The sequence below is a fragment of the Pterocles gutturalis genome, unplaced genomic scaffold (assembly GCF_000699245.1).
Source record: "Pterocles gutturalis isolate BGI_N339 unplaced genomic scaffold, ASM69924v1 scaffold19, whole genome shotgun sequence".
In the NCBI taxonomy this organism is placed as follows: domain Eukaryota; kingdom Metazoa; phylum Chordata; class Aves; order Pterocliformes; family Pteroclidae; genus Pterocles; species Pterocles gutturalis.
The window spans coordinates 1,261-14,344 of NW_010130240.1; the positions used below are offsets into that span (position 1 = coordinate 1,261).

Genomic DNA, 13,084 nt, shown 5'->3' on the forward strand with positions numbered 1-13,084 from the left:
AGCTGAACTTCAGCTGTGAAACTCCTCCCTGCTCTATGGGAGAACGTGGCATTGGAACCACACTCCTGTCTGCTCACTGCCTTCCTTGTGAAGAGCACAATCGCCACATGACAGGTCTCATTCCTCTACTTTCAGGCTCTTTTTAAGACCTAACTTCCCATATGCCTTCTGTATCTTGGAATCTACTGCTGATTCGTAAACCCACCTTTAATACATAGCTCTTAATTTTGCTCTTTTTTTTTTGGCATGGTATATTATCTGCAGTACATCAAGCAGTTTGATGCCAGAAAAGCACCCTGGATTTCTGGTTAATCTATTTTTTCTTTTTTTTTTTTTTTTTTCCACAGAAACTTTTAATTAATCTGAAGCTTGAGAAACAGTAATTTGCAAGAGCTCTTCCCAGGACAGCTGGGCATGCAGCAGTCGATCGGTGTGCAGCACAGGGAGCGAACTCATCACTTCAAGTAGATCTATGAGAAAGGACTGAGGGACAGAAAGTGGGCCAGGGTGTGTGTCCTCCAGTGTGGGGCACTGGATGGTGAACTTCCTACCGCTATGGAGCACAGAGTCTATCAAGACTGAATCATAGATGGGACAAGCTTATTTGCAGTCATCGGAATGACAGACGAACAGGAGAGAAGCAAGTGGCAGAATCTCAAAAAAGCCTGGGAGCAGAAGTGAAGGTTCAACCTGATTGCATTTAAGGTTAGTGTCTATGCCCACTGTGGGGCAGGCTGAACAAGGAGCATTTCAAAACCATGCAGTAAGGTTACAGCCCCTTAAGGACCAACTGCCAGGTTGATTAAAGTAGGGTTTCAGAATCATGACCACTTAAATTGCTGTTGTGAAGGATATTGCATGCAAGTGGAGTGGTTTCCTTTTTCAACTGAAGCCAAACCAATGGCATTTCATTAGCTGCTTTTCCCTCCTCCTCCTCTTCTCTTTACCCCAGCTGTGTGATCTCATATGGCAGTATGGATGTGGGAAACTTAGTTCAAAAAACAACTGGATACATTAATGAAACAAAAAAGCATCATGAGCTATTAAATGTAAAAATCACCTCTGGTTGCCTGCGCGATAGGTTCCTGGAGATAAAGGAAGTATTCTGAAATATTTGCTTTGTTCTTATACTCTGCTTTAGGTATCCTCTCTTGGCCTTGGAGGCAGAACACTGAGTTAGGTGGTGTTCTGCTCTTTCTGGTACATATTTTCTTATACCCTTACAGTCGCTCCTGGATATTTATCAGCATTTGTGCTATTTGTAATCTCATTGTTTCAGCCTCAGTGTCAGTCATACTGGATCCATACAATGATGTGGTCTTACCACTATGGCATGGTTAATATGCGCCAGAAGTGCCAGGCTACACCTTGGCAATTGAATTACTGCCAAGCATGTCACAAATTATCTCTAGAGGCCCACTGGCTTCTGCAATAGAGAGATTGAAGTGACACTAAAAGTCCAAGGAAATGTCTGTTCTGCTGAACAAACCATTGTAAGAAGCTTCCATTGGATGCATGGTTAATCCTTCAGGCTTTGGGGGAAGAGAGGGAGAACACGAATCATGTTCTGTTCAAATTATGTTGATAGGGAAGGAGGAAGGGAGGAAGGAAGAAAGACAATTTCCCCAGCAATATGCTAGGAGCCATTTCCTAGATTGTCTACAGATGGTAGCATCCTGCATGCTCTGGAGTGACCTGCCATTTCATCAGTTTCAGCACTGAGTATGGGTTCAAAATACAAGGAATATGGGCCTTGTACTGTACAGCAACACATACTTTCAAGGCAGGTTTAGCTAAAATCCACCCACAGTACATGAGTCATAACTCAGAAGCACACTCCAGTGTAGACATATCCTGAGTCACTTCCATCTCAAAAGCTTATAAATATTAGTTAGCCACTTAGCTTTTAATTTAGAAAAACAACAAAGATGCATTACACAAATCTCCAGAATTCTCTTTCACTAAGAAGCTTCTTAAATACTTCCACTCTTGCAACTAAGTTCTTTTTCATTTCTATACAACTCAGAATTATTCAATATATATAACTTACAAAAACCATAGTTGAACTAAGAATTAATTTCTCCTGCTTCTGCTTCTTCTGTAATTATTTGCGTCTATTTCAAATACCAGCTTTGTTTATGGCAAGAATGTATTTTCATTTTAGCAATAACTGAGGAACCCTAATAAGGACATGCCTCTCCTGATGTGGAGTGGCATATCGCTCTTCCTAAAGACCACTGTCAATCTGCTGATCCAGCAGACCATGCTAGAGTCAGTGGGGATGTACCTGAACACATAAATATGTTAAATGGAAAATACTTCAATACACTTTTTGGAAAAAACAGCTGAGATTTTCTGGGAAAAACATTTAAAAAGCTTGCTTGTATCTCTATTTTTTAGCAGTGGCAGGAGGGGAGGAAAAGAATGGTAGTATTTAAGGATATAGCATTAGGAAAACCTATTCATTATTTTTTATAAAATCATAAATTTGTTGTTATGACTACAAGTGTTTGAGTAAAAATGTGATTCTTGAGTTTACATCTTTCCAATTAACAGATTCATCCAGAAGCCAGTGATTGCTTTATAGCCCATCTTTCAAGTGCAGACTGTTCACAAACTGCTTGGAGGCCCATGAATCACAGACTGAGCAGTGCTCCTCTCTAGCGCAGCTGTTTGAACCTTGTAACTGAAAGGTAGTCAGCAAAGATGTAAATCAGGTTGTCTTGATGCTGTCTTTTTTTCCCCTTGGTCAGCAGTGCTTTTTCTGTTTGCTATTTTAGTTTATTTTAGTAATTCACACACGCAGATGCCACATACATGTGTTTTCAAATTTTGATAAAGCGAAACATCTGTTAATGTCTTTGCTGTACTGTAGTAAAAAGTTGTGTATCATTCTCTGTACAACATGGACAATAGGTTCCTCTTTTCTAAAGTCTAGGAAAAGACTTTGCATCCTCACCAACAGGGAAATTATCGGTTCAAGAAGAATGTGTGGATAGTAGCAGAACTAATGTCTGTCTGGAAGATTACAGACTTAGGTAAGCTTGGCAATGGGACAAAGGAAAGGACTGCGTAAAGGCCACATTAACAGAATAATTCTTGTGGCTCAATGTAGTTGATAGTAGGACCAAAGCTTTCCCAAAGAAAGAAAAGAGAGATGCAAATGCAAAGGTAGAAAGCAACTCCTCCCTGAAAAAAACAGCCCAAACAAAAAAAAAAACCAGAGGTGAGTTTTTCCCTTACCATAGCATGCATTCTTTTTATACTGAAATTGCAACATCAGTATAGCCGTAGCTGTTTATTGTAGCATGAGTGGCTTAGTCAAAACCAAGCATTACAGGTAACAGAACCCTGGTGAACACCCAGCCTGCCTTGTTATTTGTATTATAACAAGAGCTGACTTGTTATTTTCCAGTGAATAATAAAGGGCTTAGACAGGACACTTATTCTAATATTATCAGAGCAAGGTGCCAAAACAAGAGCTGTATCTAGTTTTGGGTGCTTTTCTGTAAAATGTCTGTTGTTGAAGGTGACTCAAAACACTGCACAACCAATCAACATTATATTTCTACTTAGTTTAAAAATAGATGTGATTTTAAAAACTGGAGGTGATTCTTTTTTCTGTTTTGCACTCAAAGGATAAATTCACGTTCTGAAACCTATTTTGTGGAGGATTCACAATGGTTTAAGGTCTTCGAAAACTAAGTTTTATAAAGTAACTGGCAACATGGAGGTTTGAAATACCATCACTTTGTGGACCTAGCTGCCTGTTCTTGTTTTCATGTGCTTAATTAGAATGTCTGCCTGACTTGGACCAGGTGGGAATTCTGCCTAACTGTTGTATATTCATAGCATTTTTTTAGACATTTTTCACCTGGGGAACTGAGCAGAGAAATATTTGTTTAGGTCTGTGTGAATATGTATTCCACATCATCATCATATGCAGCAATCATGAGGTCAGAAACCCAGGTTGTGGTAGGAAGGACAAGACATTTCTTCCTTTTCAGCATCTTCCTAAATCTGTTATTTATAGCACAAAACCATTTTGTTATATGTTTGCTATACCTTTTTATTCATCTTGATTTTAACCTTGGCCCTATAAAAAAAAAAAGAAGTGGAAGTCCCTGTCCCTAGGAGCCTACACATTCGGTGTAGATACTGAGAAAACCAGATACTTCTACAATATCTCATAAAAAACATTCTCTTCTTCATTAACTGCATCACTGTTACAGACTAATACAGCAATAGATCTTACGTGAAACATTTCCAGTGATACTGCATGTATTAAAAGACATCATCTGCATCCCATTGTGGCTTTAGTGACATAGCAGAGAAAATTAATTTGATGGTGGCATAGACACCAGAAAGTCACTAAGTAGCACGGTTCTACTAGCTTTGTTACGTACTTGTGATTGTTAGCTACACCCCTTTGCAGCTGGAATAAGCATTGAAAGTCAAAAAAGAGCTTGTAGCTGCTGAGAATCAGTAAGGCCTCAATGTTTACATATAAACATAATTCCTGAAAATGCATCAAAATCTTAAAACAGGGGTCTGTCTACTGATTCTATATATTTTTTTAATTTTTACCTTTTTCTTTCATTCTCTCTGAAGTGTTTGTAGGAGAGGAAATGCTCATTACCAGTGGTATTTCCTTCGTTAGCAATAGAATCAATTATGTCCGTTTAGGTAAATCCCTTTCCTTCCTATTTCACTCTACAGCAGTATGCAGTTCAGGCCTTATTGCATTTTGGCAGCTCCAGCACATCTCCCCCCCAGTACAGGAAGCCATGAAGTCATTCTTTTTGTCGTTTTGGGAAGAAGAGCCCAATATGTGCAAAGGATCGTATGGGTTTTTTAATTGCAGAAGTAGTACCAGACTGCAAAGTTTGCATCCCAGCTTTCTCTGCTTTTGACATTGTTCGTGTCTGAACCATTTATAAAAATAGTAACGCTCTTCAGAATAGGATTGCAATCTTTCTTGCCTGGCATATGGAATTTCATGTCCAGCTCCTCTGCTGTTACTTTAGAAAAACAAGTTCAGTTTCTTCATACCCTTCCTCTTGACAGGCCACCTGTAACCTCTCGTAGCTTTGCAGCGACATCTCGTGGCTTCATTGACCTGGAAACATACTGGAGATTCCTCTGCTAGGGTGGAGAAGGTCTCATGTGGATTAAATCAAACGTTTCATACAATGAAGAAGTAGGATGCCATTTGAAAACCAATTCATTAACTGTGTTTAATTAGATAAGTGACATTGTCAGCATGATCGTCAATTGTACAAAAAATAAGTTAGAAATTGTTTCAGATGCTAAAAAGAATTTGTCCCTGATTATTTTAATGAGCACTTTTACTATATAAAAATATTTTATTTTTCCCTCATGATGTATGAACAATCTACATTTAAAAAATCACAATAGTTAAATCTACTGTAAAAGTAAAACATTTTTTCTGGTGTAATTAATCCAAGATATTATGTGTTAAAATAACAAGTAAAAGCAGTTCAAAAAGAATGTGATTTTTTCACACTGACAACTGTGTTTTATCCAAAATCTGAAAAAGTAAACATTTACATTACCAAATTCAGCATAAAATTCTCTCTGCCTTACTAAGTTTTAAAACCATGAAAAATGTAGAAAAGTTAATTAAGAGAACAGAGGTTAACACTTTTTGAAATTAATTGAGACAAAGTGAATAGCAAACTAATTGCCACTCCAATATTAATATTGCTGTTGTACATCTTTTAAACAGTCATGGAGTTATATTGAAACTTTCCAGTTTCAGGTTATAATCTTGCTTTTTTTGAACACTATTGAGTACCTGGAGTAAAGAAGTGTTCTTGCAAGGAGGAGAGTGGAAGAGGGCACTGTAACATACTGACTTCTAAAGGCCAAGTGGAGTACCAGTGTGTGACCAAACTCCTAAAGAGGGAACAAAGATAATTCACACAGGAGTAATAAAATGCTGGGGCTTTATCCCTAGCTAAAAACTCTGGTTTGTTGTTCTTGTTTGCTGTGAGGTAATGAATCATCAGTAGCAGAAGTGAGAAGAAACCATATTTTTGGAAAGAAAGGGGAGCTTTCAGGCTAAAACTGATGGCCTCTTCCAAAATGAAGAACGCTGGGCGTGCTGCTGAGTGAAGGGCTTTCCATGGCTTGTCCAGGTGAGCTGAGGGGAAGGGTGCTGCAGCAGAGGTTGTTAGAATGCAGGCCTGCTGCCTGCAGGACATTACTGTCCCAGTGACTGGTCTTCATGGCAGAGTCTGCTGATGTTTTCTCCTAAACTCATCTCAGCTGTGCAATGTTACAAAGCAAATTCAAACCCTGGTGATAAGAATGCCTCAGAATAATTAGAATTGCTGTTACACACGGTATTTTCATGTCCAGGGTTTAATCTGTGTATCTCGTCTCTACCCCGTATACCCTTCACAGGCACTTAGAAAGGCTTGGTTCTAGAATAGCAGTGGAATTAACTCAAATTGCTGAGGCTAGGGTGTATTTCTTTATATATTTTGCAGGTAAATCCATACTCTCCCAATTAATTCCATGTAAATTTTCTGTATGAATTTTGTTCAGCAGAGGCAGAAGTCAGCTATATGCAGAAGCTGTAACTTTTCCTTGTAGTTTCTCAGCAGACTGTGGGAACACACTGTAAGACAGAGAGCACTTTGAGTCTCTGACAGATTTCAGTGATCACGCTGGACTTTAATGAACAATTAAATCTACCTGTTAACTGTACTGGTATTCTTTTCAATGAATTGCACTTGAAAGTAATTGCACTAACATGTAGTTGCATTTTTTTAAATGCTTTTCAGATACTATACTCCCTCCTGCTGTATTTGCAGCTTATTTCATTCAGCCCCAGTCACACAGAGGTTTCAGGCTGTAGCTATCTTCTCGAACACTGTAACTAGAGGTTCCCTTATTATTAAAAACATTTTATGTCCTGAACTCAGCTCAACTTTTCTGAAAAGTGATCATCTGGAAGTCAGCCTGAGATCCAGCTGTGTCACATGGATTTTCCCTGCTTTCTGAAACGATCTGTTCCACTGCTTTTGAAGTTTCTGGGTCCTGAGAGCAGGGACTATCCAGCGTATCACCATTGCTATTGCAGTGAAGAGGGGAGGCTATGTCGGAGGGCTGATCTGAGTTTTTGCCTGGAGCGGGTGGCAAGGGCACAGACAGAGGAGGATTCATCATGTAGAACACATTTCCCAGACGTCGAGACACCTTTAAAGAAAAAAATCACAATTCCAGCAATTGCTTCTTGAGATAGTGTTAAAGCCATTAAACAGCAAGGTTGACTGTCGTTTGGCAGTGCCAGGGACATCCAGGAGATCCCAACCATATCAATGGGTTATCAGTGGTGGAAAGTGAAAAAAAAATCTCTTCCATTTTCCCTTTCTTATATTTTTTCTAGGCCCAGGTTCTTATGGAAGGAGCTTGGCAATACTCAGGTTGGGAAACAACCCAGCGTGCTGAGACTGACAGCAGGTTCTTCTTGCTCTCGAGGTGCTGTAGCACCCGTGGGACAGAGGGGAGGCAAACTGCTAACTGCTAGCTAGGAGTGGGGAAGGTGGTTTTGAGAGAAGAGTGAGAGAGACCAAGGGGTTAAAGAAAAGGAAAAGAACCAGGCAACATTAGAAACACACAGACACTTCATAGTACTGGATGAAATTAAGAGCAGAAAACTTTAAACATAGAGGGACTGCATGTCCCTGAAACAGGTAAGATTTTATTTCCAGAAAGGTTGTAGAAGCCTCTACTTGGTCTATTTTAAAAAGCCAGGTTGGAGCAAAAGCAAGTATGTATCAGACCAGTTCTTACCAGCTGGGAAGGGAAAAGAGGAGTGAAAGGGAGTTAATTGGTCAAATACCTTTTGCATTTCCAACCTCAGCCTAGTCTCCAGTGCTGTTGTATCCTGACTGCTCTTTAACTGTGTCTCATACTGTCAGTCCTAACCTCCCCTTAAGTGTCTCCCTGTGTGCTGTTGTAACATGCAGAGAAACAAAAGCAAACTACTCTGGAGTAATTTCTTTTCTCCTAATATTATGGTAGTTATCAGTGAGAAAAAGTGTGGTTTAGTTTGGAAACATTTCATCCTGTTAGCTTCTGACTCTCTCACATCTCTGTGACTTGCCATTTTGGCATACATTTAATGATCATACCTGAGAGCGGATTTTTAATGCTGGTCCGAGTTTTAATCCCATTGTATCCAGGAGATGTTCCTCTGTTAGCAGTGGGAGGGTTTCTCCATCAATAGCATGGTCTTTAAATATCTTATGAAACGATAAAACACATCATGATGTGCTAAAACAGACTTCACTGGTTATTTTTTATGCTTAAAAACCCAAAGGTGATAAAAGGAGGAAATAATGGTTTCAGTGTTTTATCCTCATGTTTATCTCTTAACTGCAGCATGAGGTCTCTTGTTGAGGTGTGTGTGTATCAGCACATTTGCCTGTAGCTTATCTACTTGTTCTTGGCAAGTGGGAACTTCGTAATGTTTCAGTGTTCATGGGATTTTTTAGGAAGTGAGCAGCTTGCTATCAATGAAAGAACAGTGTTCATCTTATTAAGGCTTTACCAGGAATATATAGGATTTCAACCACTTTGCATGCGTTTCTAATGATATTGGATATTAGAAAAAATTCCTTCACTGAAAGGGTTTTCAAGTGCTGGAACAGACTGTCCAGGGGTGGCTGAGTCACCATCTCTGGAGGTATTTAAAAGACATGGAGATGTGTCACTTAGGGACATGGCTTAGTGGTGGACTTGGCAGTGTTAGGTTTACCATTGGACTCGAAGATCTTAAAAGTCTTTTCCAACCTAAATGATTCTATGATTCTATATTTCATTTTTAAAATGGAATGATGCCTATAAGAGCTCGGGGGCAGTGCATGGGCTATACCTATATTCAAGAATGCAAAATTGCTTTAAGCAGCATAAAAATTGTGCAGGATATGTGGAGTGAAAAAATTAAGATACTTTTCTAATATTACTGTTTTGCTGCTGATCCTCTTGATGTGTATCATGACCAATGACTCCAGATTGCAGCAGAAGTGTATGTAACCTCTCATAGCATGGACTGGCTTTCGCTTTAAGAAGCAAGTGGCTTCATATGTTGAAGCACAATGAACACTACTATTAAGTTTGTAACTTTGTGACAACAAATTAATCTCTAACATTTACATTTGTTTGATGACCTTTAAATCTGGATGGTCCTAAAGACTATGAAAAATGAAAAATGTGATGAGTGTTTATAATCACCTGGGCATAATCTGAACAGCCTGGGAGGCTAATGATGAAGTTGTATACATCATCAACTGTCCACTTGCGAGTGTCTTCAATGGAAGAAATGTCTTCTCCATTCAGGATCAGGCCATGTGCTCCTTTGAGGAGAAAACACAAGTGTTATATTTGTAGAACTGTGCTGGCAAATCAATAGGAAACTATTGTCAACATCACGACAGTGTGCAGCTTCTAAGGGAATTCCTTGTCCTGTTTGACACACACAGGGATTATGATCAGTATATACTGCATGCTGCTATATTTCTCCCTGACCACCAGAAGGAGAGGAGAGACTATAACATGTTGAACAGAACTGTGGAGAACCTCAAAGTGCTGCTAACTTGACAGCTTAGGGGTGACAAGTGTGTTGTCCCCAGGGACTGATATAAACACAGGATGACAACCTGCAGCGGTATAGTGCATGGCACAGAACTTTAAAACATTTAGGAGGCTGCTTTGTGACTTTTTGCTGTGCAATTGCATTGTCTTGCAAAGTAAAGCACTGCTACCTAAGATGCTGAAACCTCCATTATGCCAGCAAGCAGCACAGTTTGCTGGTAGGGAAAACCACTCTTCGGCTTTGCTAACTTGGATTTACCAAGTTATTACTATTTGCAGCATATGAATTCTACATTTAGTTACGGTGACGCTGTCATACCAAAAATTTGCTTAAAACAGAGGAAGAAATAAGAGAGTAAATTAATAAAATTAATAATATAAAGATGCCACTCTAACTGCAATACCTGAAGACTTCACAAACCTGAAGGTAGCAATGGGTTGCTGGGTACTGGTAATCCATATGGTAATGCTGAGAATGGGATTGCAGAAGGGTACATGTACTTGTCATCAAAAGCAGCACACGAGCTATTAGATTCCTTCTCATTTGTGTTGCTGCAGCTGCTGGCTTCAGCAGACATCTCATGAGTAGCACAGTTTTTTCTCAAGCCTTGTTCAAACTCTTTACAGTTTTTGGCAACTGCAGATGGCTCAGTCTGGGTTTTGCTTTGTTCGTGTTTGTTCAGTGTCTCCACCTCTGCTTCTTTCTTATCTTCTTTCTCATCATCCACTGCGGCTGAAGCAGGGTCCATAGTTTTGTCATCAGCTTGGTTCTTTGTGCCATTGGCACTACAGTCTGCAGTTTTGTGATTTCCAGCTCTTCTCCCTGGTCGACGTCCCCTCTCCCTTTGCAAGGTGCTGACTGGAGGGTATGGACTGGTTGCCATGAGCATAGTGTTGCCATGAATTTCATCGAGGGTGGTACGATGAACATACAAGTCGCTTGGAAGATGGCCTTCAGGTAGTCTGTGCCTGCCACGGAAAGCAATGGGACTAGCTGGCATCCCGTGGTAAAGGAAAGGTGCTTCCAGGCCCAGTAGTCCTTTCCGATGAGCTTTCTCCATTTCTTTTTGCTGAAAAATAGCACTCATCTCCATCTCCATCCTAAGAGACAGAGAGAGTACAAGCAGTTAGGGCCACTCAGTTCCTTCATCACCACTCTTTTTCAGTAGCAGATTAAAACTTAGATAATTGAATAGGTAAGAGTACTGCTTTTCTTCTCTCTCCCTTGTATCGCTATTGCTATGTGTGGAGCTTTCAGTCGGACTTCCACATTCTTTGGAAGAGGGCTTGTGAGAGCAGCCAAGTCTTTAATGTGTGCTAAGATAGCTTTCTTAACACTGCAATGAGGATAACAGCTCAGAGAGAGTCTGACTTTTAGAAGACTTCTCATGAATGTAAAATTGTCAGGAAAACAGTTTGGGCAAAAGGTATCTATTCAGATGATTGTTGCATGAAGGAATTAGTTGATTACAACATAACATTCAGGGCTTTTTCTCTGCCCTCTTTTCATCTTTGTAACAATCTCCAAATTATTAATTTTTCACTTTCAGAGATCCAGTGGAAGTGTTTTGTATATGTACCATGTCCTTGTACATCTTGCCCAATTGTCATCCCTCACACACAGCTCTTGAAGTGGAGATAAACAGCAAAGAGTGTTAACATTACTCTTCCAGTTAAGATAACCTTCTCCTCTGAGGACCAGCAGACAGGGGCTCACTGAGCTTTGGTGTGAGGTGGAGTCCCTTGGAGAACACAGATTTTTGCCCAGGTGCTCAGCAGCACAGCTGCAGCAAGTGCAGAAGATTGTTTGCCAACACCTGATTTCTATAAAGGGTAAAAGGAGCCAGTGCAGGTCTAAAGGTGAGGTGTGCTACAGAAAGTGGTATAAAGCTAGTGGAAATTGCCAGGGTGGCAACAGGCTGGGATAAAAAGGTTATCACATGGATTTAGGCTGGGCTCTTTTATGCTGAGGTTTTCCTGGGTTTGGTGGGCTGAGGGAAGAGCCTGAAGAAGCAGGACTAGCTCTGATACGTGCTGGCCCTGCTTACTGCTGGCTACCTTACTTGTTTTTCTCAGAGGTTTTGCTATGTGAGAGGAGCTATATGAAGTGCATTGCTGATACAAATCTTGTGCTTGGAGGAGTTCAGTAATCGAGCTTTGCTGACTGAAGAGCTCAAAATGCTGCTGTCATAATTCTCTTGAGATGCTTACTCAGCATTTATCTGTTCTTTGCTCTCAGCCTTACTGTGTGAGGGGTGCTGTTAGTACTGTGCCAAAGCACAGTGCTGGCGTGGTTGAGGTTAGAGTTTCTCCATGGACACGGTGTGGCTGTGAGGGAGGGCACTGGTGGTTACTTAACCAGCTACTGGTGCAAGTAACTGGATTCTCTATAGTCACACTGACATTCAGACTATTTGTTTAAACTAAAGCTGTCCACCCTGGTAGGGTGGAGACGTAGCTAACCATAATAAGGCCCCAGCTGTAGAGGCTAGAGGCTTATAATGTTGTGTGTGATAGCACACAGCTGTAAAGTTTGAATTTGTTTCTGACTTTTTGTAACTTCAGGGTGTCTGGATCCTGAGTTCAAGGGTTGGGGTGGAAGTTTGTAGCTTGTTTAACCAATCTGAAGGATTAATCCTTCTTTAACCAAGCTGAAGGATTTGTTTATTATATTATTTTAAGGCTGAAAGCAGAATAGGGGCAAGGAGCAAGTTTGGTAGCTTCAGACCTTCAGAGATAATTGAGGGCCCTCTGCTTCTCTGGGGGATTTGAAAAAGTATCTCAATCACTGTAAATACAAACCCACAAAAAGGTTGTGACTGAATCACTTCTGTGTGCCTTTGCTGCCCTAATCCTGGCATGCACCTCAGAGCAAAGCTTACTATTGATTACCTGGCAATGTTTTGCTTTTGAACCAATTCCTGTCTTCTGGCCACAGCTTCCACAGATTCTGGTTGCAGAAAGCTATATCCTTAAAGGGAGGGGAAAAAAAAAATCTTTAGATTTCACTTGTTTGCTCAAGCAAATACACAGATCCCAAAGAAATGCAAAGACACTTCAAAAATATTTTTAAGACTTGAACTATGTACTTCACCAGGAAGCTGATATGACTTCAAGTTAAATCCTATTTGTGTTCATTGCTTTAGTGAGAATGCATGGTAGAAACATGAAGTCCAGCATCAGCAGGATCAGATCTGTGGTTAGGTGTACCTGCCATTATCCATAAAGGAAAGAGGCAGCAAGGTGGTTATATTTGGTGACCTATGTCTCTGAAGTACATATAGTTGTTCAGAAAATAATAACCAAGAGTTAAGTAAAGCAAACCTGCTTCTTCAAGACTGTTTTCAGCCTAGGTGCCGTATATTTTTAAATGACATTTCTTCATGAGGAAATCTCTTATTTGAGATCTACATTGGGGGGGGGGGGGGGGGGCAGCTGAAACACAAAATGTTTCTTT

The 13,084-nt window shown here is 40.2% G+C and overlaps 1 protein-coding gene across 1 annotated transcript in view; it reads right to left on the reverse strand.

The window, feature by feature from the left end:
- Positions 1 to 6,954: 6,954 nt before the first annotated feature.
- The window catches only part of SAMD7 (sterile alpha motif domain containing 7), an 8,713-nt gene continuing 2,583 nt past the window's right edge, over positions 6,955 to 13,084 (reverse strand). The window contains exons 4-8 of the mRNA XM_010080135.1: positions 12,520 to 12,598; positions 10,049 to 10,728; positions 9,268 to 9,389; positions 8,166 to 8,276; positions 6,955 to 7,227 (exon numbers count right to left, since the gene is read on the reverse strand). Coding sequence (XP_010078437.1) covers positions 6,955 to 7,227; positions 8,166 to 8,276; positions 9,268 to 9,389; positions 10,049 to 10,728; positions 12,520 to 12,598 — 1,265 coding nt within the window. The remainder of the gene's footprint in view (positions 7,228 to 8,165; positions 8,277 to 9,267; positions 9,390 to 10,048; positions 10,729 to 12,519; positions 12,599 to 13,084) is intronic.